The sequence below is a fragment of the Oncorhynchus mykiss genome, chromosome 17 (genome assembly GCF_013265735.2).
Source record: "Oncorhynchus mykiss isolate Arlee chromosome 17, USDA_OmykA_1.1, whole genome shotgun sequence".
NCBI classification, from domain to species: Eukaryota; Metazoa; Chordata; class Actinopteri; order Salmoniformes; family Salmonidae; genus Oncorhynchus; species Oncorhynchus mykiss.
The window spans coordinates 86,776,755-86,799,685 of NC_048581.1; the positions used below are offsets into that span (position 1 = coordinate 86,776,755).

Sequence of the window (22,931 nt, forward strand, 5' to 3'; positions counted from 1 at the left end):
ACACCTTGTGGACACCTTGTGGACACTTTGTGGACACTATGTTGACAATATGTGGACACTTTGTGGACACTATGTGGACAATATGTAGACTCCTGCTCGTCGAACATCTCATTCCAAAATCATGGGCATTAATATGGAGTTGGTCCCCCCTTTGCTGCTATAACAGCCTCCACTCTTCTGGGAAGGCTTTCCACTAGATGTTGGAATGTTGCTGCGGGTACTTGCTTCCATTCAGCCACAAGAGTATTAGTGAGGTCGGGCACTGATGTTGGGAGATTAAGCCTGGCTCGCAGTCGGCGTTCCAATTCATCCCAAGGGTGTTCGATGGGGTTGAGGTCAGGGCTCTGTGCAGAACAGTCAAGTTCACACCGATCTCGAAAAAACATTTCTGTATTGACCTCACTTTGTGCACAAGGGCATTGTCATGTGGAAACAGGAAAGGGCCTTCCCCAAAGTTGGAAGCACAGAATAGTCTAGAATGTCATTGTATACTGTAGCATTAAGATTTCCCTTCACAGGAACTAAGGGGCCTAGCCCGAACCATGACAAAACAGCTGTAGGCCATTATTCCTTTGCCACCAAACTTTACAGTTGGCACTATGCATTGGGGCAGGTAGTGTTCTCCTGGCATCCACCAAACCCAGATTCGTCCGTCGGACAGCCAGATGGTGAAGTGTGATTTATCACTCCAGAGGACAAGTTTCCACTGCTCCAGTGTCCAATGGAGGTGAGCTTTACACCACTCCAGCCGACGCTTGGCATTGCGCATGGTGATCTTAGGCTTGTGACATCTTGAAGCTCCCGACGAACAGTTCTTGTGCTGATGTTGCTTCCAGAGGCAGTTTGGAGCTCTACAGTGAGTGTTGCAACTGAGGACAGACAAATTTTACTCGCTATGCGCTTCATCACTCGGCGGTCCCATTCTGTGAGCTTGTGTGGCCTACCACTTCGCGGCTGAGCCGTTGTTGCTCCTAGACATTTCTACTTCACAATAACAGCACTTACAGTTGAAGGGGTCAGCTCTAGAAAAGCATACATTTGACGAATTGACTTGTTGGAAAGGTACCAAGTTAAAAATCACTGAGCTCTTCATTACGGGCTGTTCTACTGCCAATGTTTGTCTATGGAGATTGCATGGCTGTTCTCTCGATTTTATACACCGGTCAGCAATGGGTGTGGCTGAAATAGCTGAATCCAACTAATTTGAAAGGGTGTCCACATACTTTTGGCCATGTAGTGAATAGTTTTCATAGTTATGGCACACTTTGTCTAGGAGCTTTTGAATATTTAAAAAACAGAAATCTTATTATTTTAAAAAGTATTAAAAAAAGGTGTGGATTTTTCTACATCCACCCTGATTCAGAATATACCATCTCATAGCCCATGTTCAATATCTATAGATAAGAGAAATCCGAATATCCTATATAAAACACATTTTACCTTGGTGAGGAGGGGCGGCAGGTAAACTAGCTAGTGGTTAGAGCGTTGGGCCAGTAACCGAAAGGTTGCTAGCTCCAATCCCCGAGCTGACAATGTAAGAATATGTCGTTCTGCCCCTGAGCAAGGCAGTTAACCCACCAGTTAACCCAAACCCAACCCCTCTGACTCAGAGGGGTTGGGTTAAATGCGGAAGAAACATTTCAGTTGAAGGCATTCAGTTGTACAACTGACTAGATCTTTCCCTTAAAAATATATACAGTACAATAAAGGGACCAAATCACTGCAATAGCCTAGACATTGAGAAACCCAATTCGATTGAAACACTGCTCATTTTTTTGGGCGCTATGGCATCTTCTACATTTCTTCAAGACTGCAGAATCGGAACTTTGTCTACGCGTCATATGTTGTCTTCTCGCATATTACTTTAGCACGTATGTTCATTATGTTATGGGTTTGTCTGACAACAAGCACATCTTTTACGACACATTTACGCATTCTGTCCATTAGGCCTACCCATAGAGTTGTGTTCGCATACTGCACACCTACATGTTATGGGGTTGTCTGATGATAAGCACATATTTTACGACACGTTTACGCACATACAGTACCCTATTGAAATCCATTTGACTCTAATGTCCAATTGTGCAATAGCCTACAAATCAGTATTGTTGAGTTGAATTCCCTAGGTGTGTTTACCTATCCATTACCAACGATACAAGCGCATCATCGCAATAAATAATATCGAAGAGACTGGCGAGAGAGCGAGCACACGTAACATTTTATTGACGGGCGGGGCTTGCTTGCCAATTCCGAGGATTGTATTTCCTTACTAGTCACACCCCTATCCGGAAGAGAAACAGCAACGAATTCGTGAGAAACTTTCTCAGATCGACATCAAGAAGCTACCGCAGGTATGAAAGTCAAACTGCAGATCGTTGATAAGCATTAAATGTGTTATCTACATAGGATAATCGACAGTATTTCTTATAGAATCAAATTATTTTATAGTAAATTGTCGATATTTTGTTATAATTGGCCAAGCTCTATAGTGAACTAACCTGTTCATGTTATGTGTATCGTGGGAATGTGGTTGTGATACTCGATGTTGCTATCATTAGAATAGGCTATATAATAACTGGACTATGAATAAGTTGCATATAATTAACCTTTCTGCTATTCGTTTGTTTAAAGTACTTTTGTTTCTTCCAGGAGATCATCACTTTTTCATATTCAGGACACAATATGTGGCCTAACCAAGGTAGGTAGAATATATTAATACTATATTATGCCATAACTATCTTCATGTTATCGCCAAAGTTATATCAGTCGGATATATTACAACGTTTATGAAATCCTGTTCAGGTCCCCCTGGCCAGAACCCGGCCTTCCCCCCAGCCTACAACCCTGGATTCCCTTCTGGTCCAAACCCAGCACACCCTCAGGGCCAGAACCCCATGTACGCACCTGGCACAAACCCTGCTTATCCCCCTGGTATGGCCCCTGGTATGGCCCCCGGTATGGCCCCCGGTATGGCCCCCGGTATGGCCCCCGGTATGGCCCCTGGTATGGCCCCTGGTATGAATCCATCCATGCCTCCAGGATCCATGCCTTACGGACAATACCCAGGAGGACAACACCCTTATCCAGCTGGACCAGGTGCACCTGGTTACCCAGGAGTTCACCCAGGGCCTTACCCTGGTGGGGTCCATCCAGGTGGAGTCTACCCCGGGGGCATGCATCCCGGCATGGCTGGGGGTGTGGCGGGATTCGGGATGGGAGTCACTGGACACAAGGCACACAAAAAAATGAAGAAGGCGAAGGGGAAGAAGGCGCACAAAGCCGACAAACACCTGAAGCATCATGGAGGCCACAGGAAGGTGGGTGTCTCTCTGTGTTTGTTTGTTTGTGTGTGTCTGTGTGTCAATCAATAACAGGGAGGGTCTGTGGATTTTGAGTGCAGTTGACAGGTGACTGTACCTCCCACTGACGGTACCATGACTCACTCTGTGCTTCCCAATTGGCACCCTATTCCCTATAGTGCCCAGGTCATAAGTAGTGCTATAGGGTGCCATTTGGGATCAAGCCGCTGTGTGTACTCTGAGTTAAGTCTGGTCCCCTCTGAGGTATTTGTACTGACCTGTTTGCTTTGCGTTAACATACTCACAAGTTTTGTTCATCACACGACTAGGAAGACTGGAAATCGAGGCTCTTGCCCTGAGAACTAATCATGTGTGTGTGTGTACCAAACTTTTTGTTTATTTGTCTGAGTATATCGTTTCTCATCCTGCTGTCAAAAATGTTATTGTTTTGTTGTGAGAGAGTGAGGCTTGCCTGAGAGGGGGTAGAGCTGTCACCCTGCCTGTATCTTTTAAAAATGTCTACCCCCAGGACTTAATTGAGCATCTGATGCAATATTTTATTTCTGGGTTTCTGAGGTTCTGTCCACCTATTTTGTTCTTGTTTCATCGGTGGAGCTGTGTGAGTGACGCCTACTTTCTTTATTCAGCCGTCGAGACAACTTGTCATGTACTAGCTCTTACTAGCACGGATTTCACTGATAGCTTCTTTATTGATGAACTTACAACTGTTATGTGGTCGTCTAAACCTAGTTGAATGAACCGACTGTAAGTCACTGTGGGTAAGAGAGTCTGCTAAGTGACCTAAATGTTCATGTTTTTTCCCCCCAGCACTCTTCAAGCAGTAGCAGCAGCAGCAGCAGCGACGAGGAGTGATGTCACCAACAACATCCAACACAGTGTCAGAAAGACATCCTTGATTTAAATGGGGAAAAATGGCCTCTTCTTCTTCTACCTAAATTGCAATGAGGTTAAAGGAACGTGTTAGGATGGGGGGGGGGGACTATTATTAAGAATGGGGAAAAATTGATTGGAAAATGATTTGAATATTAATTGTATAACACTGTAACAAAAGTATGTATAATGAACACAATTATGCCTTCACAGTCTTAACATTTTAGGGATATAGGGCCTATGAATGTGTGCACAGCCATGAGGATACGCACTATAATGTATAATATTATGCCTTTACACTGGTGATAAGTAATATTTCAAATGGTTGATTATAGTTCCAACTATAAATAATATATAGGCTATAGCTGAGCGAGTGAGCGAGATGTGTGGAATTTCCCCAGTAAGAAAAAAAAAATAAACCAAATAAATATTTATTTTAATACTGGATTGGTTGATTTTTTTTAAAAGTATTGTATTTACATCACAAAATGTATCGGTTTGACTTAATATTTCAGCTCTGACAGAGACAAATATTGGCTACGTTTGTATCCACGTGAACACATTATTATTATTTTTTTTTACCTTGAAGTGATACTGTAACAATTCCAATGTAGATTATCGAGTAGTTGGTTACATTGTAACAGCTAATTGGAACGTGCATAGCTTCGGAACGTCACATTTAACCTTACCTACTGTAACTTTGTGCGCAGTTAGTTTCTTTGTAACCAGATAGGCGGGTTTATCGTGGCTGTGGGAGGGTTCGGTGAAAGGGGGAAGTTCAGACCTTCTACTTCTGTTGTCTTTGTGTAAAGCAGTGGAGCGCCCGATCTCACGCTATCACTCTTCCCTCTTCCCCGAATCCTTTTAAAACTCTCCCCTGGGTTTCTACCCTCCCGAACCTCTCCCCTTCTACCCCACCCTCCCCCCGACAACACATCTCAAAACACGGATCAGGTAAGAACATTTCATATATCTCTCTCTATATATACGTGTGCAATAAAATGTAAAGAAACGCACACCGCATCTTGCATCTGGCTAGCTGGTAGCACGCACAGCCAGGCTTCACGTGGATTTGCCAGGCCGCAGTACTTGCACGCAGCTCATAATAAAGCCAGCACGAGATGATTTATCAGTCATTTGGTTGCTATTTACGCGTGTTTATTTGTAAATTATCAGTGTTAGGGTGTGTGTAGCCAATATGAAACCGATGTATATTCTTTAAAAAATTGCTTGCGTGAATGTCAAATGGACAGTCATTCAAACGATATAGCTCCACATGCTCCACACACGGATGCTAGCCACCCAATTAGTATGCTATGCTAGGTCATGAAGCTAGCACGGAGGGCGCCGGCCGGTGAGGCTCAACTGCACCCATCTATTTATGAGTGAAATTGAATTCATTGCAGCCAAGTAATCGAACACATTGTCTATTAATTCACGAACTTGAACAGCAAGTTTGTTTCGCTCGGGATTCACTCATGGGGGGGACTATTAACCAGCTTGTTAGTTAGCCTAACATGCTAGCCAGCGAAATGTATCTCTCGCCAGCAATGTGCTAAGTTACTAGCGAACTTAAAGATGCACGTGAACATGAATCATTGCTATGATGACCACTCTAACGAAGTTAGATTGTTACTTTTAGCCTAAAGGCAAGTTACTGTGCATGAATCATGATATAGTACTAATAATAATCATGCGTGCAACAGCCTCACACTAGAAGGCCCCATTCTTTTTTGCCAATCATATCTCAACTCCACACGATCCTACCATGGAGTTCAGATACTTGACTACATTCTTGTTTTTGCATATTCATTTATTTCCCCTCTTTATAATCATGGCAATCCGTTTTAGAACTAAAAGCTGCTGTTGCTAAAATAAATCTGGCATTATTTTGATGTTTTTTACTTGTCAAACAGGGGGGGTCCTTCAATTATTTCAGCTCTAGACCCAATTTAAAAATGTAACGTACTCCCATGACCCAAATGGGGAAAAAATAAATGGCGTGTGATTTATAGATGTATTCTCGTAACTCGTGCCCCACCTCTTACATGCCCACTTTGTGTTTCCTACCCATAGTTTAAGAAACCCCCTTGTAAACCGTAATATGCTATCAAGTTTCTTGAGATCAATAGCAAGCTAGCTAGCTATTTGGTGTTAGTGTGAAAAGGCTGATGGGTAAAAACCAAAAACCCAGCTATTCTAGTCTGTTCACCGATCTCACATTCTATACTCAATTGTTCTCCTGCTTGTCCCTCAGCCCTATACTCTTCATCCTATGCACTATTCTAATATGTCTTGCTGTTCTCTTGCCCGAACTCCAGATCCCATCTTTGTGACCAAAGACCCCCAGTTTTGACCCTTGAACTACAACTTCTCCCATCCAGTACTAATTATGGACTCCGGTGTGATTGAAGGAGGACTCAATGTCACCCTCACCATTCGGTTGCTGATGCACGGCAAGGTGAGTGGGACCGCTCGCATAAGGTGTGACTTGAGTGTTAGCCCGCAGAGATAAAGGCTAGGCAATGTCCACCATGACCTTTCGATTGCTGATGCACGGGCACTGTGTGTGACCGCCCAGAGCAGGTGACAGCAGGGTGTAAACTAGAATGTTTTGGCCCACTGAGCTAAAGCCTCTTAGACATTAAAGCTCGGGGAGCAAACACAAGTCTTCAGCTCTCAGACCCATTTAAACATGGTTCGCCAAACCACCCCTATTAATGGTCCACGTGATCCTCTTTTACACTGCAACTCTGTTTATCATACTCACTTTAACTATACCTACATGTACATACTACCTCAATTAGCCTGACTAACAGGTGCCCCTGCACATTGACTCTGTACCGGTACCCCCTGTATATAGCCTCCACATTGACTCTGTACTGGTACCCCCTGTATATAGCCTCCACATTGACTCTGTACTGGTACCCCCTGTATATAGCCTCCACATTGACTCTGTACTGGTACCCCCTGTATATATATAGCCTCCACATTGACTCTGTACCGGTACCCCCTGTATATAGCCTCCACATTGACTCTGTACTGGTACCCCCTGTATATAGCCTCCACATTGACTCTGTACTGGTACCCCCTGTATATAGCCTCCACATTGACTCTGTACTGGTACCCCCTGTATATAGACTCCACATTGACTCTGTACCGGTACCCCCTGTATATAGACTCCACATTAACTCTGTACCGGTGCCACCTGTATATAGCCTCCACATTGACTCGGTACCGGTACCCCCTGTATATAGCCTCCACATTGACTCGGTACCGGTACCCCCTGTATATAGCCTCACTACTTAACTTATCTATTGTTTACCAAATACCTTTTTTAAATTCAATTTTTTATACTTAACTGCATTTTTGGTCAAGGGCTTGTAAGTAGGCATTTCACTGTAAGGTCTACTACACCTGTTGTATTCAGCATTTCACTGTAAGGTCTACTACACCTGTTGTATTCAGCATTTCACTGTAAGGTCTACTACACCTGTTGTATTCAGCATTTCACTGTAAGGTCTACTACACCTGTTGTATTCAGCATTTCACTGTAAGGTCTACTACACCTGTTGTATTCAGCATTTCACTGTAAGGTCTACTACACCTGTTGTATTCAGCATTTCACTGTAAGGTCTACCTACACCTGTTGTATTCAGCATTTCACTGTAAGGTCTACCTACACCTGTTGTATTCAGCATTTCACTGTAAGGTCTACTACACCTGTTGTATTCAGCATTTCACTGTAAGGTCTACCTGTTGTATTCAGCACATGTGACACGTGATTTGAATGATTTTTTTAAATCATCTGTTTTTCTCTTTTAGGAAGTCGGAAGCATCATCGGCAAGAAAGGTGAATCTGTGAAAAAGATGAGAGAAGAGGTGAGAGGCACACACACGTTTTTTTGTTTGTGCATATGCTGCCGCTAGAAAGTCATGTTTCCTCATTGCCTAATTTCTCGTCTCCTCCCCTGTGGTTTCCAGAGCGGGGCTCGCATTAACATCTCAGAGGGGAACTGTCCTGAGAGGATCATCACTCTGGCAGGCCCCACCACCGCCATCTTCAAAGCATTCTCCATGATCATCGAAAAGCTGGAAGAGGTAACTTGCGGTAACACTGTACTAGATCGGACAGACTGTTCATTTGTCGTTATGGCACCTGTAGGAAATATGATGTTGCTTCCTCAGTCCAGCCAAGGTGCAGGATAGATGAACAGACTGGAGACGTGTTCAGCTGCTCTTTTAAGAAAAAGGGAAGTTAATATAAATTGTTTTTAACTATCTTGTTTTTGTATTTCAAGTTCTAGTTGTCCTCGGTGACTGAACACCTCATATCCATTGACCATTGTGGTTAAAAGTGGCGCTAGAGATTAAGTAATCAATTTTATTTATTTTAAATCTCCCCCCTTTTGTCTCCCCCAGGACATCAGCAGCTCTATGACGAACAGCACGGCCACCAGCAAGCCCCCGGTCACCCTACGCATCGTGGTGCCTGCCAGCCAGTGTGGCTCCCTCATCGGCAAGGGGGGCTGCAAGATCAAAGAAATAAGAGAGGTTGGTAGTAGACTATAAAGGAGGATGTGGAATGGAATCCCATCAACTGACCCCTGATCATCACTTGAAACACAATCGCTATATAGAATCTTAATTAAAAATAAGGACATGATCAATGCCATGTATAAAATACATTTTAAAGAGATATTAAAGCAAAACGAAAACGCCGACAGATTATAATCGCTAAATGTTTTAATTCTTATGGGACCTATTCGCTGCCTAGCAGATGTCTTTAAGGATTCAATTAATTCTCCCAGTAACACCGGTGGATGGAGGGAGAGAGAGCTCTACTCTGGTTTCTGTCTACTAGAGGAGCTGTCAGTAACACTGGTGGGTGGAGGGAGAGAGAAACTACAGTAGAGCCTTATCTGCTAGAGGAGCTGTCAGAAACACTGGTGGGTGGAGGGAGAGAGAGGGCTCTACCCTGGTTTCTCTATCTGCTAGAGGAGCCGTCAGTAACACTGGTGGAGGGAGAGAGAGAGAAACCAGGGTAGAGCTCTATCTGCTAGAGGAGCCATCAGTAACATAAAAACAACAAAGTATGGGGAAAGTATCATCCGTGGAGGTGAAAAGGCAAAAATCAATACAACTATTTTGTTGAACTTACAAGGCTATTTGCACATTGTAGCAAATGAAGTCCAGACCAGTCAACCTCTCTCTCTCTCTGTCCTCTCTCTCTGTCCTCTCTCTCTCTCTGTCTGTCCTCTCTCTCTCTCTGTCTGTCCTCTCTCTCTCTCTCTCTCTCTCTCTCTCTCTCTCTCTCTCTCTCTCTGTCCTCTCTCTCTGTCTGTCCTCTCTAGTCGACAGGTGCTCAGGTACAGGTGGCAGGGGACATGCTTCCTAACTCTACAGAACGGGCCATCACCATCGCAGGGACGCCTCAGTCCATTATCGAGTGTGTCAAGCAGATCTGTGTAGTTATGCTCGAGGTAAGTGTAAGTAATATCCTCAGATCATCTATTTAATTCATCATAAATATACATTTTCTTCGTTAAGAAATTACCCTTCCGTTCTCTTAATAGTAATAGTATCTCTTGCTCAATTCTACAAACGTGTTTGAAAGCAGTTGTTGAATTGAACCCATTCTCCTTCTCTCCTTCTCTCCTTGTGTGTCCTACAGTCTCCCCCTAAGGGGGTCACCATCCCGTACCGACCCAAACCTTCAGGATCCCCGGTCATCTTTGCTGGAGGACAGGTATGTTTGATGTATTTTTATTTCATTCAAACTACCGGTGCCTGAAAGGGGACGGGGGGTGGGGACGGGGACGGGGGGTGGGGACGGGGGACGGGGGGGTTGCTTTGAGAAGAAAACAACGTGCAGTTGATCTGTTATCCTCCTCCTCTACTCATGTACTTATTAAGAGGGTTCAGAGGTGGTGGTGGGGGCCAAGTCTAGGTCCAAGAGGCTTCTAAACATCGTCTACCCCCCCCTAAGCCATGAGACTCCCGAACATCTAATCAAATGGATACCCAGACAATTTGCATTGTCCCCCCTCTCTTTTACACATGCATATTCATAGTCACTTTCATAACTCTCCCCACATGTACATATTACCTCAACTAACCGGTGCCCCCGCACATTGACTCTGTACCGGTCCCCCCCCCCCCCCCCCCCCCTGTGTATAGTCTCACTATTGTTATTTTACTGCTACTCTTTAATTACTTGTTACTTTTATTTTATTGTAACTGCGTTGTTGGTTAAGCGTTTGGAAGTAAGCATTTCACTACGGTCTACTACACCTGTTGTAATAGGCACACGTGACTAATAAAGTTTGATTTGAAGTAGTGTTCCATTTGAGATGCTCTGTGTGTGTGGAAGTGGCTCTTGTGTCTGTGTCAAGATGTTGATGGAATGCCTGTGAACACGTTGTTGTTGTTTCAGGCGTACGCAGTTCAAGGACAACATGCCATACCCCAGCCAGACGTAAGTGATGTTCTGTTGTCACCTTTCCATTGATGCTTCCTGTGTCCCTATCCTCCCAGACCTACCATGTCCTCCAATATGTTCCCTATCCTCCCAGACCTACCATGTCCTCCTCTACTCTCACTGTCCTCCAATATGTTCCCTATCCTCCCAGACCTACCATGTCCTCCTCTACTCTCACTGTCCTCCAATATGTTCCCCATCCTCCCAGACCTACCATGTCCTCCAATATGTTCCCTATCCTCCCAGACCTACCATGTCCTCCTCTACTCTCACTGTCCTCCAATATGTTCCCTATCCTCCCAGACCTACCATGTCCTCCTCTACTCTCACTGTCCTCCAATATGTTCCCTATCCTCCCTGATCTACCATGTCCTCCTCTACTCTCACTGTCCTCCAATATGTTCCCTGGCCTACCATGTCCTCCTCTACTCTCACTGTCCTCCAATATGTTCCCTATCCTCCCTGATCTACCATGTCCTCCTCTACTCTCACTGTCCTCCAATATGTTCCCTATCCTCCCAGACCTACCATGTCCTCCTCTACTCTCACTGTCCTCCAATATGTTCCCCATCCTCCCAGACCTACCATGTCCTCCAATATGTTCCCTATCCTCCCAGACCTACCATGTCCTCCTCTACTCTCACTGTCCTCCAATATGTTCCCTATCCTCCCAGACCTACCATGTCCTCCTCTACTCTCACTGTCCTCCAATATGTTCCCTATCCTCCCTGATCTACCATGTCCTCCTCTACTCTCACTGTCCTCCAATATGTTCCCTAACCTCCCTGGCCTACCATGCCATACCTACCATCTCTACCCTACTCTACCTATCCTGTCTTCCATCTGTACTCTACTCTACCTATCCTGTCTCCATCTCTACTCTACATTACCTATCCATTCTCCATCTGTACTCTACTCTACCTATCCTGTCTTCCATCTCTACTCTACTCTACCTATCCTGTCTTCCATCTCTACCTATCCTGTCTTCCATCTCTACTCTACCTATCCCTCTACCTATCCTGTCTCCATCTCTACTCTACCTATCCTGTCTCCATCTCTACTCTACCTATCCTGTCTCCATCTCTACTCTACCTATCCTGTCTCCATCTCTACTCTACCTATCCTGTCTTCCATCTCTACTCTACTCTACCTATCCTGTCTTCCATCTCTACTCTACTCTACCTATCCTGTCTTCCATCTCTACTCTACTCTACCTATCCTGTCTTCCATCTCTACTCTACTCTACCTATCCTGTCTTCCATCTCTACCTATCCTGTCTTCCATCTCTACTCTACTCTACCTATCCTGTCTTCCATCTCTACTCTACCTATCCTGTCTCCATCTCTACTCTACCTATCCTGTCTTCCATCTCTACTCTACTCTACCTATCCTGTCTTCCATCTCTACTCTACTCTACCTATCCTGTCTTCCATCTCTACTCTACTCTACCTATCCTGTCTTCCATCTCTACTCTACCTATCCTGTCTTCCGTCTCTACTCTACCTATCATCTCTACCGTCTCTACTCTACCTATCCTCTCAGTTTTGCTGGTGTATTGACAGCTCACCACCTCAGCATATCACTATGGGTTTAGGAAGGTGTTAGTTCAGGATGAGCCTTGTATTACTGCCTCGGTGATACTGTGTTGATTATGCCTGGTTGGTTTTGGTCGGGACCCAGGAGAGAGAGAGAGACTACATACGTTCTGTCCTATCCATCCGCCAGAAGACTGTAAGAAACCATTCCAAACGCAGTCCCGAGTTATCCTAAGCTGCAGTGGAAAGACCATGGGGTATAAATGAATAGAATGATTCCCCAAGCCACGCAACAATCGTCCATTTTAGAGCAACAGTTTGAGGATAAAATGCGCTAACTGGTCAAGACAACTGGCTCTTGTTCACTAGGTTATGCATCGCAACTATAGGCAAAAAAAGGTTTTGCCAATAGTAAATTAGCATTTCTTATTGGACATGTCGAGAAGTCCAGGATCCAGTTGCAGAGGGAGGTGTTTAGTCCCAGGGTCCTTAGCGTAGTGTTGAGCTTGGAGGGCACCATGGTGTTGAACGCTGAGCTGTAGTCGATGAACAGTATTCTCACGTAGGTGTTGCTCTTGTCCCTGTTTTATGCCGTTTGGTACCCAATGAGCACGACCTCATCTACTATTATACATGTCTGGATGAATGAAATGGTTTCTGTACTGTACTGACCATGCTTCTTTTTCCATTTCTCTCCCCCCCCCCCGCCCCCTGCCCCATCTCTTACCCTCACAGTCTTCCTCTGCCTCTATCTCTCCACAGCTCACCAAGCTCCACCAGCTGGCCATGCAGCAGAGCCCCTTTCCCATGGGCCCCAACAACACGGGGTTCCAAGGTACTAGGGACTTGACGATACAATCGCTTGTAGAAATAACGTTTTTTTTAAAGGTTCCGTAAACCACTGCGCCCAGAACTGGTGTGTTGGGACCAAAATGAGATCAGCAATAGGTTTCACTCAAGATATTTGATGCTTTAAAAAAAAAAACACAGTTTTATTAATGAAGGCAACAGGTGTGAAAGACCAATGTTTTGGCTGTTATAAGGCCATCGTTCGTGTGTCGCCCTGATAGAAACAAACTCCTTGATGAAGGCTTCACCTCCTGTTTTTTAACATTTTGTTTCAATGAACATGCCACCACATTAACAGTGTTTTAAATATAATGAATAGTCCCACGTTCCTCTTGGTCCTGGCTGTTTATTTATACATTGTTGTATTTTTGTCTTGTTGATTTAGGAGGGATGGATGCGTCTGCCCAGACCAGCTCCCATGAGATGACCATTCCAAATGATGTAAGTATTTCCACAGTGACGACTCTGACCCGCCCATTTTAAGTGGTTGGGCAGTTCAAACTGTCAATCAAATCCATCCTAGTTGATTGGCTTAACTGACTACCTGGTTTTCTCCCTCTTTCTAGTTGATTGGCTTAACTGATTTCCTGTTCCTCCCCTCCCTCTAGTTGATTGGCTTAACTGACTACCTGGTTTTCTCCCTCTTTCTAGTTGATTGGCTTAACTGATTTCCTGTTCCTCCCCTCCCTCTAGTTGATTGGCTTAACTGATTTCCTGTTCCTCCCCTCCCTCTAGTTGATTGGCTGCATAATCGGTCGCCAGGGTTCTAAGATCAATGAGATCCGCCAGATGTCGGGTGCCCAGATAAAGATCGCCAACCCCGTGGATGGCTCCGCAGACAGACAGGTCACCATCACTGGTTCTGCTGCCTCCATCAGCCTGGCAGAGTACCTCATCAACGCCAGGTCAGACACAACATCAGTTAGATCAAATACCAAATCTGTTATTCCTAGAGAGAGAGAGAGAGATTGACTTGGCCGTTGCAAAATTCCAGAAACGTTCCCCAAAATTCCTAGGATGTCTGTTTCCCCGTTGGAGGACTTCCTGCATGGTCCCTCCTGGTCCCGGGAATCCTCCAACCGGTGGTCTTTGGGTTCTGGGACATTCTTGACTTTTAGTTTCTGCTCTTGGTTGGTGGAGCAGGCTTTTGATCTGGCCCAACACTAACTAACACAGAGCTGAGTTGGAACAGAAGCCTGCAGCTCTCCAGAACTATAGTAACCCAGTATTCTACCAGGCCCTTTCTGGTATCAACCCACCACTCCGCACCACTGTACTTGGGCCGTTGACATTTGGGCGCCTCCCAGTAATACAGTACAATGTGTTTGTGTTCGACTGACCGCCTAGCCTAACACCAACCTCTATATCATGTACTGTTATTGTACTGGCTCTCTGCTGAATACTTCAGTGTGTTTTGAGGGCATCGGTTTAAAACAAGACAGTGAACACAATCATTCATCTTGATCACATAATGAGTAGCTATTTGGGATTCAAGGTGATTTGTAGTTCAGCGACTCTGTGCAGTCCGGCTGCAACATTGTCTGTCTCAAATACGCACACTGTCTCTAGAAACATGAGTCAGACTTGTAATGATGTCATCTTCCCATGTCCTCACTGACGGCTGCTATGCCTAGTTGTCCTTTTGCCTTGTCTATCAGACTGTCCCCCTCCCCCCCCTAACTGTCAGTCTGTTTCCCCCCCCCCCCCCTCATCCCCTCCCTAACTGTCAGTCTGTTCCCCCCCTGACTGTCAGTCTGTCACACAGTACAATGTGTTTGTGTTCAACTGACTGCCTGTCTCCCTCCCCTAACTGTCAGTCTGTTTCCCCCCTCCCTCCCCTAACTGTCAGTCTGTTTCCCCCCTCCCTCCCCTAACTGTCAGTCTGTCTCCCCCCCTCCCTCCCCTAACTATCAGTCTGTTTCCCCCCTCCCTCCCCTAACTGTCAGTCTGTCTCCCCCCCTCCCTCCCCTAACTGTCAGTCTGTTTCCCCCCTCCCTCCCCTAACTGTCAGTCTGTTTCCCCCCTCCCTCCCCTAACTGTCAGTCTGTCTCCCCCCCTCCCTCCCCTAACTATCAGTCTGTTCCCCCCCCCCCCCCCTCATCCCCTCCCTAACTGTCAGTCTGTTCCCCCCCTGACTGTCAGTCTGTCACACAGTACAATGTGTTTGTGTTCAACTGACTGCCTGTCTCCCTCCCCTAACTGTCAGTCTGTTTCCCCCCTCCCTCCCCTAACTGTCAGTCTGTTTCCCCCCTCCCTCCCCTAACTGTCAGTCTGTTTCCCCCCTCCCTCCCCTGACTGTCAGTCTGTTCCCCCCCTGACTGTCAGTCTGTCACACAGTACAATGTGTTTGTGTTCAACTGACTGCCTGTCTCCCTCCCCTAACTGTCAGTCTGTTTCCCCCTCCCTCCCCTGACTGTCAGTCTGTTTCCCCCCTCCCTCCCCTGACTGTCAGTCTGTTTCCCCCCTAACTGTCAGTCTGTTCCCCCCCTAACTGTCAGTCTGTTTCCCCCTCCCTCCCCTGACTGTCAGTCTGTTTCCCCCCTCCCTCCCCTGACTGTCAGTCTGTTTCCCCCTCCCTCCCCTGACTGTCAGTCTGTTTCCCCCCTCCCTCCCCTGACTGTCAGTCTGTCCCCCCCCCCCCCCTCATCCCCTCCCTAACTGTCAGTCTGTTCCCCCCCTGACTGTCAGTCTGTCACACAGTACAATGTGTTTGTGTTCAACTGACTGCCTGTCTCCCTCCCCTAACTGTCAGTCTGTTTCCCCCTCCCTCCCCTGACTATCAGTCTGTTTCCCCCCTCCCTCCCCTGACTGTCAGTCTGTTTCCCCCCTAACTGTCAGTCTGTTCCCCCCCTAACTGTCAGTCTGTTTCCCCCTCCCTCCCCTGACTGTCAGTCTGTTTCCCCCCTCCCTCCCCTGACTGTCAGTCTGTTTCCCCCTCCCTCCCCTGACTGTCAGTCTGTTTCCCCCTCCCTCCCCTGACTGTCAGTCTGTTCCCCCCCTGACTGTCAGTCTGTCACACAGTACAATGTGTTTGTGTTCAACTGACTGCCTGTCTCCCTCCCCTAACTGTCAGTCTGTTTCCCCCTCCCTCCCCTGACTGTCAGTCTGTTTCCCCCCTCCCTCCCCTGACTGTCAGTCTGTTTCCCCCCTAACTGTCAGTCTGTTCCCCCCCTAACTGTCAGTCTGTTTCCCCCTCCCTCCCCTGACTGTCAGTCTGTTTCCCCCCTCCCTCCCCTGACTGTCAGTCTGTTTCCCCCTCCCTCCCCTGACTGTCAGTCTGTTTCCCCCCTCCCTCCCCTGACTGTCAGTCTGTCCCCCCCCCCCCCCTCATCCCCTCCCTAACTGTCAGTCTGTTCCCCCCCTGACTGTCAGTCTGTCACACAGTACAATGTGTTTGTGTTCAACTGACTGCCTGTCTCCCTCCCCTGACTGTCAGTCTGTTTCCCCCTCCCTCCCCTGACTGTCAGTCTGTCCCCCCCCCCCCCCCCCCTCATCCCCTCCCTAACTGTCAGTCTGTTCCCCCCCTGACTGTCAGTCTGTCACACAGTACAATGTGTTTGTGTTCAACTGACTGCCTGTCTCCCTCCCCTAACTGTCAGTCTGTTTCCCCCTCCCTCCCCTGACTATCAGTCTGTTTCCCCCCTCCCTCCCCTGACTGTCAGTCTGTTTCCCTCTCCCTCCCCTGACTGTCAGTCTGTCTCCCTCCCCTAACTGTCAGTCTGTTTCCCCCTCCCTCCCCTAACTGTCAGTCTGTTTCCCCCTCCCTCCCCTGACTATCAGTCTGTTTCCCCCTCCCTCCCCTGACTGTCAGTCTGTTTCCCTCTCCCTCCCCTGACTGTCAGTCTGTCTCCCTCCCCTAACTGTCAGTCTGTTTCCCCCTCCCTCCCCTAACTGTCAGTCTGTTTCCCTCTCCCTCCCCTGACTGTCAGTCTGTCTCCCTCCCCTAACTGTCAGTCTGTTTCCCCCTCCCTCCCCTAACTGTCAGTCTGTTTCCCTCTCCCTCCCCTGACTGTCAGTCTGTCTCCCTCCCCTAACTGTCAGTCTGTTTCCCCCTCCCTCCCCTGACTGTCAGTCTGTTTCCCCCTCCCTCCCCTGACTGTCAGTCTGTTCCCCCCCTGACTGTCAGTCTGTCACACAGTACAATGTGTTTGTGTTCAACTGACTGCCTGTCTCCCTCCCCTAACTGTCAGTCTGTTTCCCCCTCCCTCCCCTGACTATCAGTCTGTTTCCCCCCTCCCTCCCCTGACTGTCAGTCTGTTTCCCTCTCCCTCCCCTGACTGTCAGTCTGTCTCCCTCCCCTAACTGTCAGTCTGTTTCCCCCTCCCTCCCCTAACTGTCAGTCTGTTTCCCCCTCCCTCCCCTGACTATCAGTCTGTTTCCCCCTCCCTCCCCTGACTGTCAGTCTGTTTCCCTCTCCCTCCCCTGACTGTCAGTCTGTCTCCCTCCCCTAACTGTCAGTCTGTTTCCCCCTCCCTCCCCTAACTGTCAGTCTGTTTCCCTCTCCCTCCCCTGACTGTCAGTCTGTCTCCCTCCCCTAACTGTCAGTCTGTTTCCCCCTCCCTCCCCTAACTGTCAGTCTGTTTCCCTCTCCCTCCCCTGACTGTCAGTCTGTCTCCCTCCCCTAACTGTCAGTCTGTTTCCCCCTCCCTCCCCTAACTGTCAGTCTGTTTCCCCCTCCCTCCCCTAACTGTCAGTCTGTTTCCCCCTCCCTCCCCTGACTATCAGTCTGTTTCCCCCCTCCCTCCCCTGACTGTCAGTCTGTTTCCCTCTCCCTCCCCTGACTGTCAGTCTGTCTCCCTCCCCTAACTGTCAGTCTGTTTCCCCCTCCCTCCCCTGACTATCAGTCTGTTTCCCCCCTCCCTCCCCTGACTGTCAGTCTGTCACACAGTACAATGTGTTTGTGTTCAACTGACTGCCTGTCTCCCTCCCCTAACTGTCAGTCTGTTTCCCCCTCCCTCCCCTGACTGTCAGTCTGTTTCCCCCTCCCTCCCCTGACTGTCAGTCTGTTCCCCCCCTAACTGTCAGTCTGTTTCCCCCTCCCTCCCCTGACTGTCAGTCTGTTTCCCCCTCCCTCCCCTGACTGTCAGTCTGTTTCCCCCTCCCTCCCCTGACTGTCAGTCTGTCCCCCCCACCCCTCATCTCTCCCTTCATACTCACCAGCCTTCCCTGTAACCCGTCCCGACTGTCCCTCTTTTTCCTTGTCTCTGTTGTTTCTACAGCGTAGAGTCCTCTAAACCCTCCTCCTCGAACCCCGAACAGACCCACAGCACCAGCCTCCTCTGCCCTCCTCTTCTCTCCACCACTACCACCTCCTCTCCTGCTGCTACTTCCTCTACTGCTTCTTCCTCCTCCTCCTCTTCTTCCTCCTGTTTGGCGCCCCCTTCCTCCATCTCTCTGTCCTTGTTGGTTCCTCCAGACACTCCCTCCTCTGACTCCCCTACTATCCCCTGTGTCTCCAGTCTGCTCAGTCTTAAGCCCCTCCCCCTCCTGGCCCTCCACTCAGCCAATCCTGAGCCAAAGCTCTCCCCAGAGCCGGGTTCCAAGTCTAAGAGGCGAAGGCTTTCCCCTTACTAACACTACAGACATGAAGTACGTCCCAAATGACACTTCCTGTATAGTGCTCTACTTTTGACCATGGCCCTATGCGCAATAGGGTGCTATTTGGGATGTAGTCAAGCTTAGTGTTGTCTGTACTGGGTCTTTGCTCTACCGTTGTACCTGGCTGTGCATCATGCTTCTTAACTTTAAAGTTAAAAAAAATAATAATAATCAAATGGAAAAAGCCACACACACAAAAAAAGCTAAATGCCCAGATATGGCCTGAGGTCTCGTCCCCATCCACTGCTTGGTTTTGTCACCTTCACCAAAGGACTCTAGAGTCCCTGTTCTTTCTATCTAAAGACACTCTGCATCAGCTCTGTTCTCAGACTGACTTATTGACTAACATCTCGTTGTTGGGTTTCTCTTCTTTCTGTAAGCTCAGGTAACACCTCTCACCGTCCTCTTTATATTGAGATCTCAAACTGGGTTTCATTTATTCTGAGGAAAAGATCGGAATATGAACTTTGCCATACCTGGGTAATATGTGTGGTAGCTAGTTACATTTGTTGTAAACTGTTTATCATATCGCTGATATCCTTGATTGAACATATTTAGTGCAACATGTTGAAGTAGTCTCACTGGGTGTCATGCTCACTTTAATAGTTTATCCTCGAGGATCACATGTTATCTCATTTAAATCACCCTCATTTTGGGTCATTGGACCTCTATATGACTTCAGGAAATGGATGTCTTCGTAACTAAAGTAGTTTAGAGTGATTGAATCGAGCCATAGACCTACTGCATGGCCAGCTCCAAATGCTGCTCATCACTGTTTTACAATCCTTTAGTACTGGGCAGAAGAAGTCAGCGACAACAATTCAGAGGATAGGAAAGAAGTTGAATGAGTTGTTAGCATTTGCATGTGATGTCAAGGAAACGGGATCCTCTCAGCTGATTTTGATATTTTAATCAACAGAGGGGGGGGGGGGGGGTTGTTTCTTTTGGGTAGATGTTTTGCATTGTAAGACCCTTCGGTGAGTTTGTAAAAGTTTTTTAAATTGTTTTAAATTGTTTTTATCGTGTCTGGTCTGAATTTGAAACGCACAGCTTGGCTTATTCTCTCCCCCTTCGATCTCTCAATGTGTGTCTCTCCAGGCTCTCATCTGAAGCAACAGGACTGGCGACCAACTGATAGAACAGGCTCTGCATAGATGTGATCTGCACTAACCCCCCCCCCCCCCCCCCCCCCACACACACACATTTTACCTTCTACCACTCATCGTTCCATCACTCAGCTCTCTCCTTTAGTGGTCAATGCAACTATCCCAACATAGTTTTACCTTTTTTGGGGGGGGGTCATTTAAAAATCACACCACCCATTTTAAAATAATAATAATTTATCTGCATTCGCTGTTTTTTTGAAGAAAACGATTTGGTTTTTAAGTCCCTTTGAGTCCGTGTTGAAAGTTTTAATGATTTATTCTTAGTTTTATTTTTTTTTGGGGTGGTGGTGGAGGGGGGGGGGGGGGGGGGGGGGGTGAAAGCTCTCCTTGTCTGTCTTTACACTGTCGCAAAAGACTAGATAGAGGAGAATAATCTGAAGGTTTAATTCTGTAAAAGGTAGTTTTTTTTTTCTTTAAAAATGAAAAGGAAAAACAAATAAAAGCATCTAAAATAAAAAATAAATGGACTGTTTTTTTGCATATTTAAACCCCCCTAGTCATTTATTCATTGAATATCTACAGAAACTCACCTTGATTTAATGTTGGTCACCAAACGGGGGAAACACGGAGCTTGTGTTGTCGTCACTACTGGTGCTTTGGGTATGACAAATATCTCTTAACAGTACTAGCATTAATGGAAAATACTTTAAAAAAACAAACACGTACAAACACATTTCACCTTACACCTTTTTTTTTGTTTCCTTGTCATTCCTATTTTTCTATCTTCCTTTTTACCCCGTGTCATGTTCAGTATGTGTCCCAAATTGCACACTAGTTCCTATGTGGTGCACTGTTAACGTAATGAGGGTGCCATTTGGGATGCCGACTATTTTTGCTGGGGTTTGGAAGGTTGTTGGGGTTCTGCTCGAGGGGCTAGGAAGCAGCGAGGACGATCCTCATTTTTCTTTAAAGATAATACCACAAACAAACAAAAAAGTTGCAATATTTGTTTTAAACGGAGGAAATTATTATTTTTTAACTACCAAAGGGGATCGAATCCTGAATAATGACAGGCGTGTGTGTCTAAGTGTGAGGAGAGAAACTAAGATATATTATGAATGATCGTTATTAAGCTGAAACTAATATTATGGATGATCGTTATTAAGCTGTAACTAAGACAAAGAAAAGGGTGTTTTTTAAATTGGTTAACACTAGTTTCCTGCTCTTTGCTGAAGTCAGAATTTATTTTTTATTATTTGCAGGAAATAAATCTTTTGTGCACGTTTTTGGAAAGACTGTAGACCTGGGTGCCACCACATTGTTAAAATAAACTACAGAAATAAAGATGTGAAATGCTCAAACTTCAAATTCTCTGTCTTTGTGTTGCTTCATTGTGTGTGTGTGTGTGGGGTTGACAAATATACTTCATAAAGGTTATTTCCATTTCACAACGACCCATTATTCTACTCTATGCATTCGGTTATCTGGAATGGTCTCTGCTACACTTTTATAAAAATCATTCTGCATTAATAACCAGAACTGAAACATTGCCAGTTTTTGAACAGTGAGTCGTTTTATTTATTTCTTAATTTGCTTCTTAAATATATTTATTGTACACAGATACAATACATAATGCAATATAAAACAAACAGTTCTTTTTTTTTCTATCTTTTTTATAAAGTAGGAGTCTGTTTTTTGATTCAGCATTACGGAAACGAGCCTGATCACAGATCTGTTTGTACCGCTCTTGCCAAACGTTGGTGTTCCTGACAATGACCATAGGAGTTAGTAAGACGATACTAATAAACAGATCTGGGACCAGGCTAATTTGAAAACATACAAGAATGACCCTCTATTTCTCCAGTCACCAGAGGGCATTGATCTTTTTGCTGTATTGGCAACAAAATGATGAATTATTTATCCGTTTGATGACATCTGTCTGGATGTCATTCAGCATAAGACCTAGTAGTTAATGAAGTTAATGCTTGACTTGATGGGACAGAATACATTCTGAGATCAGAACATTCAAAAGAAACACTATAAAACCTTAATATATTAAGGAGCTGCCATTTTATAGCTTATCAAATGGAACCTGCTGAGTCATCCCGATAGAGTGGACTGTGAAGTTGGAGTGGAATCCTCAATGCTACAGAGGATTTAATGGAGACTGTTCAAACATGGGCCTCTATTGTGTCCCAGTTCTGCCCAAGTTTACACTTTCACACTCCTCCCTGTGGATCAAAACAAAAAATTGGTCTGGTTGATGGGGGTTTCCACCATATTTCTTAATCCAGTCCTTTCCTTTTCAATCCATGAACGGAAATGAACAAGTGCACATTTAGGGAAGGGTGGAGAATCGGGATGCAACCTTTAGTTGACAGGGAACTAACTAGTTGCCAGGTAACTAGTTAGGAACAAACTCATCTGTTGCTGTTGAGTTGGATAGTTTCCATAGAGATGGATAGATAGGTGAGTGGTGGTGATGTCATAGAACTAGAATCCATTTAGATTCTGTTTCTATGGGTGATAAGTCCCTTTGATCTGAGCCTCATGCTCTGACTGACATCTGCATTTGGACAGGAAATACAATCCAACGCATACATACTATATTACAAGCATGCTCTAGTGATCTATCTGTACACTTCTAGATGCACATGGTCTGTGACCGAGGTTTCGGCCCTAATGGCACCCTGTTCCTTAAGAAGTGCGCTACTTTTGACCCAAAGCTGTGGGGAAAAGTAGGGCACTATATATATAGATAAGGATGCCATTTGAGATTTGACCTGAGGTTTTGTTCTCAAAGGTATCCTAGTAGGTGGTATTGCATTTTAATACAGTATAAACACTGCAATACCAAAGAAATACAATAGTTGATCTACAAAAAAACATGTCAAGACCGACCCTGAAAGAAAGGGGCTGGGCTATAGGTTAGTTTTGCTCCATGCTGTAGCCAGGGGAATGATTCTGAGTTTGTGGACATATTGCTTGTTCTTTAGCTATTATTGTTCTGTTCTCCAGCCTGTGTCTTAATGCCATAGAAATAGAAGCACTCGGTTAGATTCTATTTCTATGCTTTTACTAATGCCCAGTCATTATGAACAGCATCCGGTACCAGACCAAATAGAATTTCTATGTTATAGAATATCTATGTTCAGATTCAGTAGGCAACTGT

The 22,931-nt window shown here is 46.0% G+C and overlaps 2 protein-coding genes across 14 annotated transcripts; both read left to right on the plus strand.

Moving 5' to 3' along the window:
* The first annotated feature begins 2,289 nt into the window (after nt 1–2,289).
* Nucleotides 2,290–4,605, plus strand: prr13 (proline rich 13). Its single transcript, NM_001195175.2, is given in 4 exon segments — nt 2,290–2,351; nt 2,650–2,698; nt 2,803–3,317; nt 4,128–4,605. Coding segments are annotated over 3 exon segments (576 nt in total). The 5' UTR covers nt 2,290–2,351; nt 2,650–2,682; the 3' UTR covers nt 4,173–4,605.
* Nucleotides 4,606–4,816: 211 nt separating this feature from the next.
* LOC110494796 (poly(rC)-binding protein 2) lies at nt 4,817–21,127 on the plus strand. 13 transcript variants are annotated; one of them, XM_036950882.1, is made up of 12 exons: nt 4,817–5,144; nt 6,512–6,651; nt 8,016–8,072; nt 8,175–8,291; nt 8,613–8,744; nt 9,545–9,679; nt 9,865–9,939; nt 10,627–10,668; nt 12,942–13,041; nt 13,435–13,496; nt 13,791–13,960; nt 19,752–21,127. In XM_036950882.1, the coding sequence occupies exons 2-12, from the start codon at nt 6,583–6,585 to the stop codon at nt 19,786–19,788; spliced, it is 996 nt and encodes a 331-aa protein (XP_036806777.1). In that variant the 5' UTR covers nt 4,817–5,144; nt 6,512–6,582; the 3' UTR covers nt 19,789–21,127. The 13 variants fall into 13 exon arrangements, with proteins under 13 accessions (XP_036806777.1, XP_036806778.1, XP_036806781.1 ...); XM_036950883.1 differs by having other exon boundaries at nt 13,441–13,496; XM_036950886.1 differs by having other exon boundaries at nt 12,969–13,041; nt 13,441–13,496.
* The last annotated feature ends 1,804 nt before the right edge of the window (nt 21,128–22,931 follow it).